Source organism: Styela clava, chromosome 15, assembly GCF_964204865.1.
Source record: "Styela clava chromosome 15, kaStyClav1.hap1.2, whole genome shotgun sequence".
In the NCBI taxonomy this organism is placed as follows: Eukaryota; Metazoa; Chordata; class Ascidiacea; order Stolidobranchia; family Styelidae; genus Styela; species Styela clava.
In genome coordinates, this window is record NC_135264.1 from 6,404,386 (window position 1) to 6,420,065 (window position 15,680).

Below are 15,680 nucleotides of genomic sequence, written 5' to 3' on the forward strand. Positions count from 1 at the left end.
CGCACGTCACTTTCCACCCCAGAAACTAAGGAGAAAAATTTTTCTGTCTCGCATATTGAATGAAAAATTATTATAAAAACGTTTGTTGACAATTTGCTGCTCTGGCATAAAAGCGTTTGCGTTGTGGTAATTCTGAATCCATTCTAAGTTTTATTCATACAGCTATTCCAAGGTACCCTAGCCGCTGACCAAATGGTCCTTTGCGGTTATGCTGCCCATTTCGTGCAAAGGCATGAATATATACAAATATATCCTGATTTTCCTGCTGTCATTTTTATGTGCCTCTCCCTAATGGCTAATAAAACATGATTTGATTGATGGATAAACATTGTAAACAACAATAAATGCGGTGTGTGTGTGCGTGCTGCGCCACGAATTGATCAATTTGTTGAGATAATTTTTATTCTTGGACAATAGATAATTAATAAATCTTGTAGTCATTTTTTTTTCATTGCAACGTTCAGCATTGACAAATGAAGTGGTCAGAAACTAAAATTATGAATTTGAATGAAAACACCAATGCAGTGAATAACTTTTTTCATATTGGTTTAAATTATGATTGAATGTAACAATATCAAAGACCAGCAGTGAAAAATAATAGGATAGTATTTTGCAATGTCAAAATTACAAAAACATTTTAACATCGAAAAAGTTGGCCCTTGATGGGAGATTATTTACCAATCAACACATCCATGACTTGCTAGATTTTCCTCAATATCAGCAGTAACATCTGCTGAAAGAAATCTTCAAATAGTGTCATATACTTGAGTTTGGTAATGATCTTCCTTGCCTCGATCGCCAAACCATGTACAAATCACACAACTTCAGTCTACATGAACTGATGTTATGCAGGTTTCGAAACTTTACATAGGCGAGCAAGAAGCGCAGACAATTGTAAAAGAGAGTTAACTCCTTCGATTATCTTCATATGCAATAATCCTATTTCCTTGATGTATTCCAACTTCAGATACTCAGCCATTTGATGTGTTTTCGTAACTCTGAATATGTTGGTAATAATGTCTTCTGCTGAATATCCCATTGACCAAAAATGATGAATAATCTTGTACGCCTGGAACAGTGAAAAGTTTTGATGTCAATGTGAGTGTTATTTATGTTTTCAACGCTCGAAAATAGGTCTACGTAATATTTGAAACAATAGAACAGGTGAGAGTCAAACACCAATACATTGTCAGATGATTCATTAAACAACTGTTTACCAATTCTGTAGAAAAAAGGGAAACACTACTACTGTGATTCCAACTGTACATAATACATTGAATCATAAATCAGAAAGGTCTGACAAAGGTGACAGCAATCACATCATTGTCAGATAATGGCATATGTGCTGTGGTCCAATAATACAATGAAATTTTTCGTAACTTACCTCATCCAAGTTTCCAACAATACACTTATCCAGCATATTTTTTATAAGAAGTGGGTGTGGTTCATCACAAACTTTAAATACATTAGCTCCATTGACAATGCCAAACCCTTGATGTGTAGACTGAAGATTGTTGAGAGCCTAAAAAAAAGGAGAACAACTGTGATGAGTTTTTTCAGAAAATTTTCACATATAGTGATGGATAGCTCAACAGGCATAACTCAACTTTTTTTACCCCACCACTTGTATCAAACTCGCGACATTGTTTTAGAAGTCGCAGCAAGAAATGATCTAGCGAGCTGATGCTAGAATCTGAACCGAATGGTAACCGAACAAAGCATCACAATGCGCCATATGGCTATTCCATCTTGTTAGTTTTGCTCTCCAAGAATATAATCTTGTCTTACTCATGAAGCAGTAGGCATTGACACCTTTTACCTGTCTCATATCTCCTTGTGAAGTGAATATAATTGCTTCTAAACCATCATCTGTGTATTCAACTTTTTCTTTTTCTATGACTTCCATCAAACGACTTAGAATCTGAACAAAAGGTCTAAGAAATGAAACTCCCCGAGTACAATAATGCAATACAATTCCAATTGTAATTAATACCCATGTCTAACATAGCATGGCAAAAAGTTGAAAAACATAAGCGAATTACCGACATTTCAAACTCCTAACCTGTGCATCTGTAAGTTTCGTATATCTCAGAACAGCACATCTTGATTGTATAGGCTCAATAATTTTGTCAGATTGATTGCAGGCCAAAGCAAATCTTGTTGTCTTACTGTATATTTCCATTGTCCTAAAAGATCCGTAAGTGATGATATTTGTATCAGATCGTTATCACAGATGTGATATGATCATGTTCGATTCAAAATAGTTAGTTTATACTGATTCTGAAAATTGAGTTAGGTATTTGAAAAATATTTATTCTTACCGGGAATGGATTTATTTTAATTGAATTTAAAGATTTAATGGGGGTATCAAACAACACAAAAAACAATTTCTCACTTTCACATTTTATTTTATCGAAATGATATTATCTGATATTTTTTAGTAACAAAATCAGGATTATCTAATTACACGATAGACCTTTTGACGAATTAATAGACAGACACATTTTCGGGCAAATCCACTTGTTAACTAATAAACAGGGGTGTCAAGAATGAATCAAATACTCAGAATTAATTATATATGTTATACTCAATTTTTGATTTTGAGATTTTGAAATTCATTAAAATATACATGGTTCAATATTCAGGAAGATAATATTTCAATTTCAAAATAGATAATAATTTATTTCAGCGATCTCTAGCAGCAGGAATGAATATATTAATCCATTATAAGTAAAATTTCTGATTGAATACTTTACAGTTTTGGATTCTCTCACCTTCTTAATGCTTGTTGTGCTCCACTTGTCATACTATCTGCTTCATCCAGAATTATAAACTTATGTCTTCCTTGAGACAAGGTAACTTTCTTCTGAGCAAACATCTTTATTTTATTTCTGACAACATCAATCCCTCTGAAAATATGTTTGATTATAACGTTAAAATATATCAACCAATGGTCTACTTGATTCTTGTGTGATTCTATTTTATGGTTAGGAACTTGGAGTGGAAAAAAGTTATATGTAACTACAGGCCAATCGCAAACTCATTTCAGCTCTGATTCCAGGCAGACAAATTTATTTATATCAAATAACAGAATTTGGACAACAAAAACTTTTTTCTTTTTCTGTTGCCATCTCAGACATTTAGGACTACTTTCAAACTTCTGGCTCCAAGGACATAACTCCATAACCAGCCAGTAGGCCTATGACTCAAATAGTGGCAAAAAACAAACTAATATTGATAAGGCACTAATTACAAAGTCAAGTACAAAATCTCATGGCCAACCCAAAATAATATCCTCTTTTATATTAGTGGCTTGCCATAATGAGCGTTGAAATGAAGATTCAAAATGCATTGTGAGAAAAACTTTGCTAACAGGTAATAACACTGTGAAATAAATACCTGTCATTTGAAGCATTCAATTCTAAAACAGCATCCTTGTACAATGGACCAAGAAGAGCTCTGGCCAAACATAATATACTCGTTGTTTTACCGGCACCCGGGGGACCGGCTATAATTATATTCGGAACATTTCCTTTCTTAGAAAATACTTCGAGGCGACCTACTGTTGTTTCATTTCCTACAATTTCTGATAATTGTGTTGGTCTGTATTTCTCAATCCTGTAAAATTTTATAAATTTGCAAGAATATTTCGGTAATTTACCCGGTATCAACGCTTTGTGAAAAACGCACAAGATAAAATATTGAATTTCCATGAGTTTGACTTCTCCAAAATAAAGCATTGATTACCTTACATAAAAATAGAATTTCATGGCTGCACCTATCAAATTAATTGTTTTTCGTGAAATTTGTTAATTTCGAAAAAAATCATCAGTTTCAGTTGCTTATGCACTGCAGACAAATGCAAACAACTTGAGAAGGATTGAATGAATATTGGATTTATTCAATCTATGGTGTATGTAACTTACTAGAAAAATCTTACCAAGGTAGCTCGTAAGCTGGCTTTTCATTAGAGGTGTCCGCCATGAAAAGAACCAAAGAAAACGCACAACTCTAAAAGAATTTCGATGAAACGACAGCCCGTATAAATTCAAAGTGGGGATTTCCCTAAAAGCGGGAAAAATATTACAGTTGCCAGATGTCAATAATACTTTACATGGGTCTTGGGTTTTGATGGGATAAATCCGATGGATCAGGATAGACCATTTACTCCTATGTTTTGTATCAAACTAGTTTGCTTGTAATTTGGGTGTTTCTCACTCAACGTAGAAATAGGTATTATGACTTTTTTAAATCCGTATTATTTTACAATAAATCAATAATACATAGCGAACGTTTCGTTTTACTGTTTTGAATAACAGCTTCATTTTACTATCGGTTCTATGGTGCTTTGAAGCGGTAGTGTAAGTACAACACCCTTATGTTTTAATTTTGGTTTTGTTAAGAGCAAAATGTTGGGCAAGAGCTGGGCATCTAATTGAACTGACGTACGTCAGATAGGACCATCTCCATGTTGCGACTCAACTGGTTGATTTTCATGTCTTGGGTCATTGAATAATAAGGCTACAAAAGTAGTACATAAATTGGCAAAAGGCTAAGATCTAGCCTGTTGTTATATCATGTTGTGTCTGACATTGTTGGACACGTTAGTGGACATAACGATCGTTTTGGTATTTTTGTTGTTCTTGTTCTTATTTGTCTTCTTCTTGGTATCGTTATGAAAAAATCGCTTTTCTCGTTGATTACTGGACCAATTGCTTTGAAATTTTCAGTGAGTAAAGATTATATTTTTCCCCAGAAGGCTATTACTTTTATTTATTCTTAAATTTTATATGAATCCTATGAGATATGATATTTCATACAAAATTTCGCGGTATTTATTTTTACTCATGGAAACACTGTTTTACACTTATTTCAAGCGGTTTCGCGATCGATTGTCTTGCTCAGTACTACAGCTACTGTAGGTCGGTACTGGTAAGTTGCCATACCGGTACCGTAACGCAGTGAAATTGACTTATTCCTTCCGCGGTATTACTAATGCTGCAATGCAAGTTTTATAGCCTATCGTATGCGGAACGGAATATCAGACCTACAGGTTCGGTACCGGTACTGGTAGCTCAGTACGTAAGTACGATAGCCTACTATATTTGTTTATTTTGATGAGAGTCTACTGGAAACAACATAAAATTTGAAAGGGAAGAATTGTTCTGTGATCAATTATCTGTCCTAAAGTGTAAACATCATAAAATTTGCAAGGGAACAACTGTTCTGTGATCAATTACCGTATATGGCCTACAGTGTACAGGTAAGATGCTGGCTGACTGCTAACTCAGTACCGCACCTACGTTAGGTACCGGTACCGCCGTGAATTCAGCTCTCATCTCTTTGTTGGACACGTAGTGGACATAACGATCGTTTCAATATTATGTTGTTGTTGTTGTTGTTCTTGTTCTTTGACACGTTTTTAAAAAGTCGCCTTTCTCTTCGAATACTGGACCAATTGCTTTGAAATTTTCAGTGGTTAAAGATAAAAATTTTCTCCAGAAGGCTATTACTTTTTTTTTGCTATGACGTCATCAAAATTATGTGACTCTACGTGTCCATATATTTGAGCATAGCTCTCTTGTTTTAAGTCGGTTTATTATTTGTGTTGCGTAAGTTCAAAATATCGAATACAGTGATTTATGCAGCATATTTAACCGATTTATATTAAAAACAGTATTATACAGCGTGGCCCCTATGCTTGAACCACTGCTGGTCATCTCTATCAATCCCTCAAGTAATGTCCAAATTTTTCTCGGCACAAACACGTAATATTCTGTATTCACCGTTTGGACTCTTCCATGTCCTGATAGCAGAAGGTGCGCTTCAGCAGAAAACTAAGCGAATGGTTGGGAATTTTGCAAAATTATTGAGTATAATCGTAAAGGTATAATCATACGCAAACAAAAGTTCAAGGACAAAGAAGATTGATACTTTTTTGGAGATAGTAAAGGAATTTTTGTTTTTCGTTTTTTAGAATCTAGATAACCTTGAATTTCCAGAAGCTGAAATGCACAACTATCATTGGGTTTATACTTCCAAACCCATGTTCAGTGTTCCATCTTTTTGGGAACAGAATCAAATTCAAATATCCTCACGAGGGAGATCGAGTTGAAAGGTTTTTTTATTGCTCTTGCCAGCTCATTCTTGGTAGAACGAGTATTTAGTACAGTGACCGCACTTTTACATATCACAAGAGATTCCTTCGACAGTTTCAGAAGTGTAAATACCATCTATTGCTGCGTTAAAAGACTGCCACAATGAGATGTGTATGTGGCGTTTTTTTTTCAAACATATTATTCAAAATCACATTGATTTTATTTACTTAATGTTAATGTGAAGGATGATGATTTTATGCCCTTGTACGAGTGTGTGTGTGTGCGTGCGTGCTTTAATTTGTTTTTATACTTTTGGGTGAGCGAACACGTAATACTTCTTTTATCAATACCTTTCCATCTAAAATCGGTACGCTTCAAACATCACTTCAGGTTTTGTTTGCTCTCCCGATTCTATAATCAATTATTTTTGTTTTTTTCTATTATTTTATCGTCTGCTGCTGATTATGGAGTCAAAATAAACTTATACGCCGTCCAAATGAAGATCTGACAAGCGAGTACGAAATTTAATCTGGGTGCTGTAATGCATTTTAGGTAAAGCTACTCAGAGCAATATATTCTTCCAAACGTGCACATAACTGCAATGCCGACTGGGCATAACGAGCAAACTGGTTTCGAAGTGCACAAGAAAGCAACACATTTTTCCGTTCAAGCACTTTAGAATGTTCGACCCTCGTCGCGAACTCCCTCCGTTTCCCAGACAATTTTAAATTTCAAAAATGAAAATTAACTCGAACGACATACAACTGACGCTCCTTGTTAAAAAAACAGGCGCTGTACAGCAGCATTTATTACTACAGGAATCCGCGTAGAGATAGTAATAAATTTAAGATCAAATTTTGTTTTATGTAATAAATTTCGGGTCGTTCGAGGGCCGCAACAAATAAGCTCGTGGGCCGCAGTTTGCCGACCCCTGCATTAGACCATGGTTTTCAATCCACTGAGCGTGACGCCTTTCGTCCGCGTTAATTTTGCCAAATCGTGCGAATCTCTGACTAGCTTCCTGTTTATTTTGTTGAAAATTGGAAGGTCCCTCATTCTGATATAAAGTATGATCTAGGAGAGAGGCCTACAGCCATGTATGTTTTGGAGTTCGTCATATCGCCGATATATACAATATATATATATATAAATTGGCAGCGATGCTTGTTAAGTTAAACTATTGTAAGTTAGGTTCAACTTCATAATTGCACAGCTACTAATCACAAACAATTCTAACTATCAAGATCCAAATAGTTGAAATGCAGCATGATGTTTTATTTATTTGCAAGTGTAAATCAAACCGACAAATAATTCATATAAAAAGTGTACATTCATGAATTAAGCAATAAATACTAAACATATATATAAATATATATAGCAAAAAATTTACGAAGGTACTAGTTTCAATTTTTGCGAAGGAAACGTGCACATTTGTCTGTTGACTTTGTAGACCCAAAATCTTGTTATAATTGCGGTATTGATAGTAACAAATTCATCAATAAAGACATATAAGACACCTTTATATGTAAATATAGTTTGATGTAGTGAGTTTGTTTTGTAAAGATGAAATAACGAATCAACATACAACACTTGATGGAGTGAATACACCGAAAAAGGTATATCTCAATCAAATTTATTTCTCTCGGGCAAAGCACATATCTTCCCATCCTATACTTGTTTTTTGGTTGTGACTGGCAAATGCATTCCACATATTATAAATTCCCTTTGCAGTCGGGGCTAGGGTTCTGAAGTGTAAATATCCCATCAATCCTGAAAAATGTAAATGCTATATTATTGCATGTACTGATTTTATATATAACGATGTAACACTTTTATATTTACCTATTGGTGTGCACAATCCTATGAACAAATAGGTGTCGTAATCTGTCATGAAGAAATACTCTCCTCGGAATATGTTGTTTGCATCTGAAATGATTGTTATAAGCGAGTGCTAATAATGTGAAGCTTGCTTCTAATAATGCAAATTGGAAGCCTGAAAATACTCAATAAAATATCATTAATTGGATTTTTTATTTATTAGCGGAAAGTCTTGGGATTTATTAGTGAAAAATAATCAACAATTTCTACTTACACGTCTCTACATCTTCACCGGTTGCGTCACCCCCGGGGTGTCAGAATACAACTTCTTTGATTTTGCCACAAACGCAGGTTCTAAAAGAACAATGCTGAGAATACAAAGCAAGTAATATTTCTACACCATCAGAGGTATATGGTACGTCGATGCAAATTTGAATCGAGTTTGAACAGACATTGTTTATAAATGAAATCAATCAGATAAATTTTGTAGCATAGGTAGACGTTTGACGTCATTATCAAGTTATATTTTTAAAAAATAAAATGAATATTGAAATTGCGATTTGGTGCGATGTCGTCTCGTTTGGGATAAGAAATTATGAAAAACAGTTTAGAATTATTACAAAATAAATTAGAACTATTTATTTACTATTAACTAGAATTATTTCTACTTGTGCTATGTACGTGTCACGTTATTGTTCATAATAATAATTCATATGATACAAATTTGCTCTCACTGAGCTGTTGATCCATAACGTATGTTTCATCCTCTCTTCGTATTAGGTGTAACTGCAAATCCAGTGTATTATCTTTGTATAACCTTTAGGAAAGTAATAATTAAGCAAGCATATAAAAATGATACTGAAAAAGTCGTCAAGATTACTGCTAGTTTACCCGCGAACGATCTCAGTCAGGTTGAACATAACTCCATTTTCCACTAATTTGAAATGATGTATGTCATGACAAGTCCTCCGGAAATCATGTGTATCGCCGGGATTCGGGATGTCGAATCCATCGAACCATTTTTCTTTAGCTTTGCTGAACTGAAAATGTATAAACACTTTCAATAATCCGATGCATGTAGCGGATTCACATCAGGTACTTTTCCTAAACGAATCTGCCCAAAGCGCAAAAACGTGTAGGCCTACAGTAGGCTAGCCTATATTATTTTGTTTTTTTATGTCGTACCCTATCGCTGATTCCATAGATTGTTATACACCGGACGTGAATAATAATGAGCGACATGATTTTAAAGTGGCATGTGAACCTACATTAACATATATATTCAAAAATTTGTATTATTGTAAAAAAATTATTTGAAAGATTTCAGTCTTTATAACTTAATTATAATGAATTTCATATTTAGTTCTGATAAGTATAACGAAACTAAGTTAGTGTTCAATTTCCAAGGTTACTTACCCTGTCCCAGTCAATAGCTTGATATTCTTCCATTTTGGGGCAAAGTTGGGAAATTGCGGTTTCTTCCAGAAAACATATTAGGCTACAGTCAAAAATAAGTAGCCGTTTGTTCCAACCATTCTTGAAAGAATATATCGCAGGTACTGTTGTCAAATGCGCTCATGAAAACTTGGTATTCCTTTATATAATTTTCTCAAATAAATGTCGTCATAGTCAGAAAAAAATGTGTCCGCTTGATTTCAAGAGGCAGAGCAATTGCTAACACTTCATTTATAATTTTTTCACACATGAACAACTCAATATAAATAATGCATCGAAGCTAATTTAACAGCTGTAACTTTTCGTTGACACGGAAGGAGTAAGGTTTTGGCATGCATTTTGTAAATTCGAAATGTCAACGTCGTCAAAATAGAAAGGTTGAACTATTCTACCCCGGATGTTGACTTCACTGTTGTTACTTATCGATCTTGATCGATAAGTATGTTGATAGGTATTGGTCTGTTTGGAATCGTAGAAAAACACTGGAAGTTACATGAAGTTATTTGATATCCGAAGTTTCTTGACGCCATTGTCATTTTACCAGCAAGTGTTTTGGTTGATATATTCCTAACCTGTTACACATACTACGTTTCGCTGTCCGCCAGCTTGGTTCACATACTACGGGGTAGTAAGATCAAGTAATGGCACTGTACACGACTTTTAACATCTCGGCCGAGATTGTGGTCGCCAAGAAGATCTGGCCGCTATTACCACTATCTGTTTTATGGTATGAATTCACGTTGTTCTCGCCTTTCCAAAGCAAAGATCAGTCAGTATTCGCCGACATACGATGCAGGGTACTCCCGAAGTATGTGAACCAAGATGGCGGGCACCGGAACGTAGTATGTGTACCAGGTTAGGATGAGGCTATAATTTCATTCCAAATTTCCTTATTTTAGTTCTTTCACGATTCGGGGACTAGCCAAGTGACCCACGTAGTATTTGTACCTGAAATTATGGCCTAACCCTTCCCTGATACACATACCACGTTGCGGTGTCCGCCATCTTGGTCCACATACTTCGGGAGTATCCGATGCAGTGTAGTTTACCTTCTATCTCAGAGGTCAAACGGTGTTGGTGGCTAAATTGACTCATAGGCCTGGCTTTTTCCTCTTCTTTCTGTTTCTGACAATGTTTCGGGTTTTTCTCGAATGTGTCTCATCCAATTTCTTCCAAATAGTTCGATCGCTTCTATTAATCGGCCCGATTAACCGACACTTCTATCTCTCGGGCGACGTCAATCCCAAGTGAGAAATTTCAGAATACCAGATGATTTGGACGGCGAGTCACGTTCTTGTTAACAGGGAGTCCTGCTGTCTTTTCCGCGCCATTGGTCGAGAAACCCCTGCAACAGGCCATGGGCGATTTTGATTATCGGAACCTGTAGGTATGAATCATTTTTCGCGCATAACATTAGATGGAATCAAGTATTTCCAAATATATCATTTATTATTTAAACGTCATGAGTATGACACTTTTGGCAATACACTTTTTCATGAAAATAGTCTCAATATGGGCACAAAGAAAGAATTGTTCTGGGATAGATTTTCATGGTAGGCGAGACCAACGGGCGTCAGTTAAGATTTTCATTGTTCAACGAGATAAACGGCGTCATTTTGTGAAAATGTTGATAACGAAGAATAATGGCACCAAGCCAGACTGAAATTTTGGGGATAAGGGCAATTTTTACGACTTCTTACTCGCGTCTTTTGATTCAAACAGGGCGAGGTTCAGGCAAGCAGTCACTGATAATCCAACAATATATATCTTTAAAAGATCTCCACAGAATACTTCGTTGTCGAATTGATTCAAGTTATACGGGTGCGCAATTTCTCGTTTGAAGGAAGGATTGATAGTAGGCAAAAAATGTCGGGTTATCAGTGAATCGCTCGCGGGTAGAGAAAATAGTATTAAAGGGCGTAGTTTGTGTCTAACTGTAAATGCCGCAAAATCGCTTTTCAAAAAGCATAAGGGCATGATCCCCAGCTTGATGGATTACGTCAAGCTATGAGGTATCTAAATATATATCAAAATAGGATAGGATAAGTAATAAAGATAGGATAAGTAAACAGCTTTGTTCCAAACTTGACCACATATGCACAACGTTCTACCATTTTTGATCATTTCTCTAAAAGACATAGCGAAAATCGATTTGACATTAAACAATTTCAGTTCAACAATCGTGTAATGTCATTTGTTTTTCTGGCACTGTCTAAAGATGAGCAGTTGAGCCGTTTGAAGATGTCATTTTTAATACGACTTTAACCTCGTTTGTTTGTCTTTTTTCTGTATGTGACATCCTAATAGGTAGGGTGACCATACGTCCTCCTTTTGGAGGATTTGTCCTCCATTCAAGCTTGAATTTTTCTGACCTCCGAGGACGCTCTAAAACGTCAAAATGTCCTCCTTTTGCACGGGATTAAATATTTAAAACTTCTAATGATATAATCAGAGCCATTATATAACTAGTCTGGCAGTTCTCGCTTTTTTGCATGACACCGAGTTGTTGACAGCGACATCTGGTGTTGGCGTGGGTTTTACATCCCTGTCGTCTGCTGGACAGCCGAATCAGGCAGTTTGATGCAGGTAATGTGTGATTGTTCTCAGGCCATGTTTACACATTTCAAGTTGCGCGAAGTTGGCAAGCTATAGAAAACTGAAATAAAAAGGCAAACTATTATTATTAAACTTAAATATAGACTGTATATGCTAGGCTACTGGTAACTCCGGTGATGGTAACATTCGTTTTTTAGTTACCGGTACAGAGTTAATTATGGTTCCAAGCAAGCATCGTGTCCCGGATGGTGAGAAAAGGAAATTTGGAAAGCCTTCAAAAGAATGGACACAAAAGTTTCATCACGTTTTTTTTGGTATCCGCAATTTTACCATATTTTATTTTGGCTATCCAAAGTAAGGGCAAACTTTATTCTTCCATTTCAGAAATATGGTGTAGGCCAGTGGTTCCCAAACTTTTTAGAGTTGGGACCCACTATTTATTACCATCGCTTATGGCGACCCACTTAACTTTAATTTTTTTTTTTATGACATAACACAGATCACAGCAATGACTAATCATCGCAAAACTACCTTCTTTCCTCGAAAAAAAAGGCCTGGCCTGAAAATAAGACAATAATTTGAATTTTGAAAATGATTTTAATTAAACCCTACCCTTAACATAAATTTAAAATGTGTGCGAAAGTAAAGGTTCATTGACCTGAGGTAAAGTGAAGATGACACCACTATTTAAGATGATGTCACAATGATGATTAAGTATGAGGTCACAATCACAATTATGATATTTGTCATCTAAATTTATCTAAATCCTGTCGGGGAAACACCTAAGATTGTTTGAGAAGATCGTAAAAAGAAAACTTTCACATTAGAATTTAAATTCAATTTAATTTTTTTTTTTTTTTTTGAAGATTTACGTATTCGAGTCACCACCGATCCTAATAACCAGTATATATAATTAATCAAAGCTTTCTACATCTTTTAATGACCCGAATAAATCTTCTCACAAGAATGGTCAGAATACTGGATTCACTGGGGCTGAAGGAGTCCAGGTCAATATTTCCGATAATACGCCGTTCATCTATTACACTTTTGAATATTCATAACGTGCCAATGATACTATTATTCTGGGTGCGGTATTGGAAGCTAAATTTAGAATAGCCGTATAACACATAAACACTTGTGGTTAGCATCTGATTTAAATCGTGGCATAAAAATTATAATCAAGTATGCATGTAAAATATTTCTTTGTCCTTCCCTTTTCCCAAATTCTTCAATCTGTTATATGTAAATGACCGTACGTCTAATAGCATTGTACAAAGGGTCCAACTCGTACTATCCCACATGTCAGATATTTACTAGTTTGGGTAGCTGGCTTTGTTTATAAAAAAAAATACCACCTTCAAATCGATATATTCCTCCAATTATAAAATAATTTTGATTTGGAAATACACTATTTCAATAATGTAAACCCACGATTGAAAGACAACATTTTTTCAGTATCTGAAACCCATGGGCTATTTAGTAAAATACAGTGGCCCAGTGATATTTTTCTTCGGTGAACGTATAATGAGCTACAACTCTACTCAAACGCAGTCGATTACCAACACCGTCGACAAGGAATATGGTAAGTCATATATATATATATAAATGTTCCAGCGACATGCATTATTTGGGTTAGTGGCAAAAGCCGTGTTGCTTTTAAGGAGCTAGAGCCGAGGATCTAGGACCTTTATGGCATTTTACATTTTCCTGAATTGTCTTAGTAAACGGGATTTGAATCTTTTAAAATAGGTTACTTGTTATCATGGTTAATACCACCGAACCTGTTATTAAATGCGTGTGTTACGTTCTTTTGAAATTTCTTTGCATCTAAAAAAAATATTATCCGTGCTATATGATTTCTTAAAGTATAAAAATTATCACAATTAAAAACTGTAACCTAAAATATTCACAAATAATTCAATCAATCAATCAAATCGTTTTTTATTAGCCATCCATGCAGGCAAACGGGCACAACAAAGTTAAAGCAAAATGAAAATATATATATATACATATTCATGACTTTGCTCAGAATGGACAGGATAACCGCGAAATGGCCATTCGGTATACCTGTCAGCGGCTACCTTGGTTAGGTAATTGTGCTTACGGTAATTCTGTATTCCCTACTATAACTTATTGTCTCCAAGACTGTGCCGATGATGCATCAGCAACTGTGTTGTCGGTTTATGTATCAGCAACGACCAGAAAGTAAATTTAAATATCAGCCTGTAACAATTTGATGACCACACAAAGGAACCCACGTCTTAATCAACTTCCATATAGGTTATATCTTTATACTATATACCAAGCGTGGAGTATAAACGTTTTGATGCATAAATAACGTAAACCATGCTAAATCTATTTTACCTCTGCTCGTGATCACCTTACCTTTCATGTCATAGACAAATTATTATGACTACCCAAGTAAGAAACCTGCAATTGCTTGGAGTTTTGAAAAAAAGATTTTTATCGGCCTTACATATCAAAACACTGTCTATAGCAGTGGTTCTCAACCGGGGGCCGATGGCCCCCTAAGGGGGCCACAAAGCAGTTCAAGAGGGGCCACGACACAAGACCAATAATTGATCATAAAGCAACTTAGTTTGCATACTTTTATTTTAAAACAAAATCTCCCGTTCAGGCGTTCACCGCAGTTTCATTACATGAACAGGTTATTTGCGATTTCAGGGTGAATTCACTTTCCCATACGTGAATTGTTTTATCATATTGCTCACAATACGAAAATGGAACGACACTCGCATTGGCGTTGGCTTCACCAAAGTAAATCTAGATGACAGAGTGAATGTAGCTATGAAGTGGCATTTCGTATTCTTAGCCACTACTTAGCATGAAAGCTTCTTCACTGATAGTAGGCCTATGACTTGCCACAGCCCATCTGGCTTTTCTGATCTTGTCACCATCAAAACAAAATCTAAAAACCGTTTTGATGTTGACAGTGGCATTCGTCTCTGGCTGTATCGAAGACTGTGCTCCATATAAGAAACCTTGCAAGGCAGTCCCAAGTGCAAGATTCCCATTGATTGTATACTAAAAAGCTTGGACTTTTTTTGTCTCTATATAGTTTGAGTTTTTTTGAATGGTGAACATGGGGGCCACGAGTGCAATAAGGCGCCAGAAGGGGGCCACGAGCCATAAAAGATTGGGAACCACTGGTCTATAGGTTTGAGTTATAGAATGTAAAGCCATTTGGTTGCGAGGTCGAAACCATATAAAAAGGTAGAAACCGAGCGATTAAAAAATTGTTGCGAGTCTTAAGTAAATATAAAATAAGCCGTACCGGAATGTCGAAATGAAACGTTTGTTGTTGCGGGAACTCAGTAAAATTATAAGATAATCCAAAGAAATTATTTTAAAGTGCATAAGGAAGTGAGAACAGATACGAAATTATAAGTCGCAAAAGACATTCCAGGTCAGTGCGTAGATTGAGGTTATCTTGAAAGAATATGATGAATAAACAAACAAACATATTGGTTTATGAATGATTTTGAGGTAGAGATAGAAGGTTCTGCTGCTAAATACACACTATAGGGCAACAAAGATTCGACCCTTTCTGCGTGTCCACACTCCCGTGTTATTGAACACACGTTTACAGAGTGTAACTCCGATCTTGACTCCTTCAGAGGTCAATAAGCACACAATGTATTAAATGCCAAATGTTATATTGTATAGTTGCCCAATCGAATTGATCCAAATAACGAATTACACTTGAAACCTTAAAGCAAGTATATGTGATGA

At 35.6% G+C, this 15,680-nt stretch overlaps 2 protein-coding genes across 2 annotated transcripts; both read right to left on the reverse strand.

Annotated features, from left to right (window-relative positions):
• Positions 1-522: 522 nt before the first annotated feature.
• Positions 523-4,094, reverse strand: LOC120334583 (replication factor C subunit 2-like). The gene is made up of 7 exons (XM_078109476.1): positions 3,941-4,094; positions 3,400-3,618; positions 2,775-2,909; positions 2,063-2,186; positions 1,820-1,921; positions 1,385-1,522; positions 523-1,069 (listed from the first exon to the last, which is right to left on the reverse strand). The coding sequence occupies exons 1-7, from the start codon at positions 3,982-3,984 to the stop codon at positions 845-847; spliced, it is 987 nt and encodes a 328-aa protein (XP_077965602.1). The 5' UTR covers positions 3,985-4,094; the 3' UTR covers positions 523-844.
• A 3,329-nt stretch (positions 4,095-7,423) lies between these two features.
• On the reverse strand, positions 7,424-9,435 carry LOC144432351 (uncharacterized). Its single transcript, XM_078120350.1, has 6 exons — positions 9,333-9,435; positions 8,808-8,956; positions 8,651-8,733; positions 8,191-8,270; positions 7,941-8,024; positions 7,424-7,868 (listed from the first exon to the last, which is right to left on the reverse strand). The coding sequence occupies exons 1-4, from the start codon at positions 9,363-9,365 to the stop codon at positions 8,197-8,199; spliced, it is 339 nt and encodes a 112-aa protein (XP_077976476.1). The 5' UTR covers positions 9,366-9,435; the 3' UTR covers positions 7,424-7,868; positions 7,941-8,024; positions 8,191-8,196.
• Between the last annotated feature and the right edge of the window lie 6,245 nt (positions 9,436-15,680).

Excerpts from the sequence above, each read along its gene's own strand:
- LOC120334583 (XM_078109476.1), bottom strand. The coding sequence starts at position 3,984 with ATGGCGGACACCTCTAATGAAAAGCCAGCTTACGAGCTACCTTG. Across the intron at positions 1,523-1,819 it reads CACAAGGAGATATGAGACAG|GCTCTCAACAATCTTCAGTC; the intron begins GTAAAAGGTGTC and ends CCTTTTTTTTAG. Across the intron at positions 1,070-1,384 it reads TTGTTGGAAACTTGGATGAG|GCGTACAAGATTATTCATCA; the intron begins GTAAGTTACGAA and ends TCACTGTTCCAG.
- LOC144432351 (XM_078120350.1), bottom strand. The coding sequence starts at position 9,365 with ATGGAAGAATATCAAGCTATTGACTGGGACAGG. Across the intron at positions 8,734-8,807 it reads CTGACTGAGATCGTTCGCGG|GTTATACAAAGATAATACAC; the intron begins GTAAACTAGCAG and ends ACTTTCCTAAAG. Across the intron at positions 8,271-8,650 it reads CGTTATGGATCAACAGCTCA|AACCTGCGTTTGTGGCAAAA; the intron begins GTGAGAGCAAAT and ends TTGTTCTTTTAG.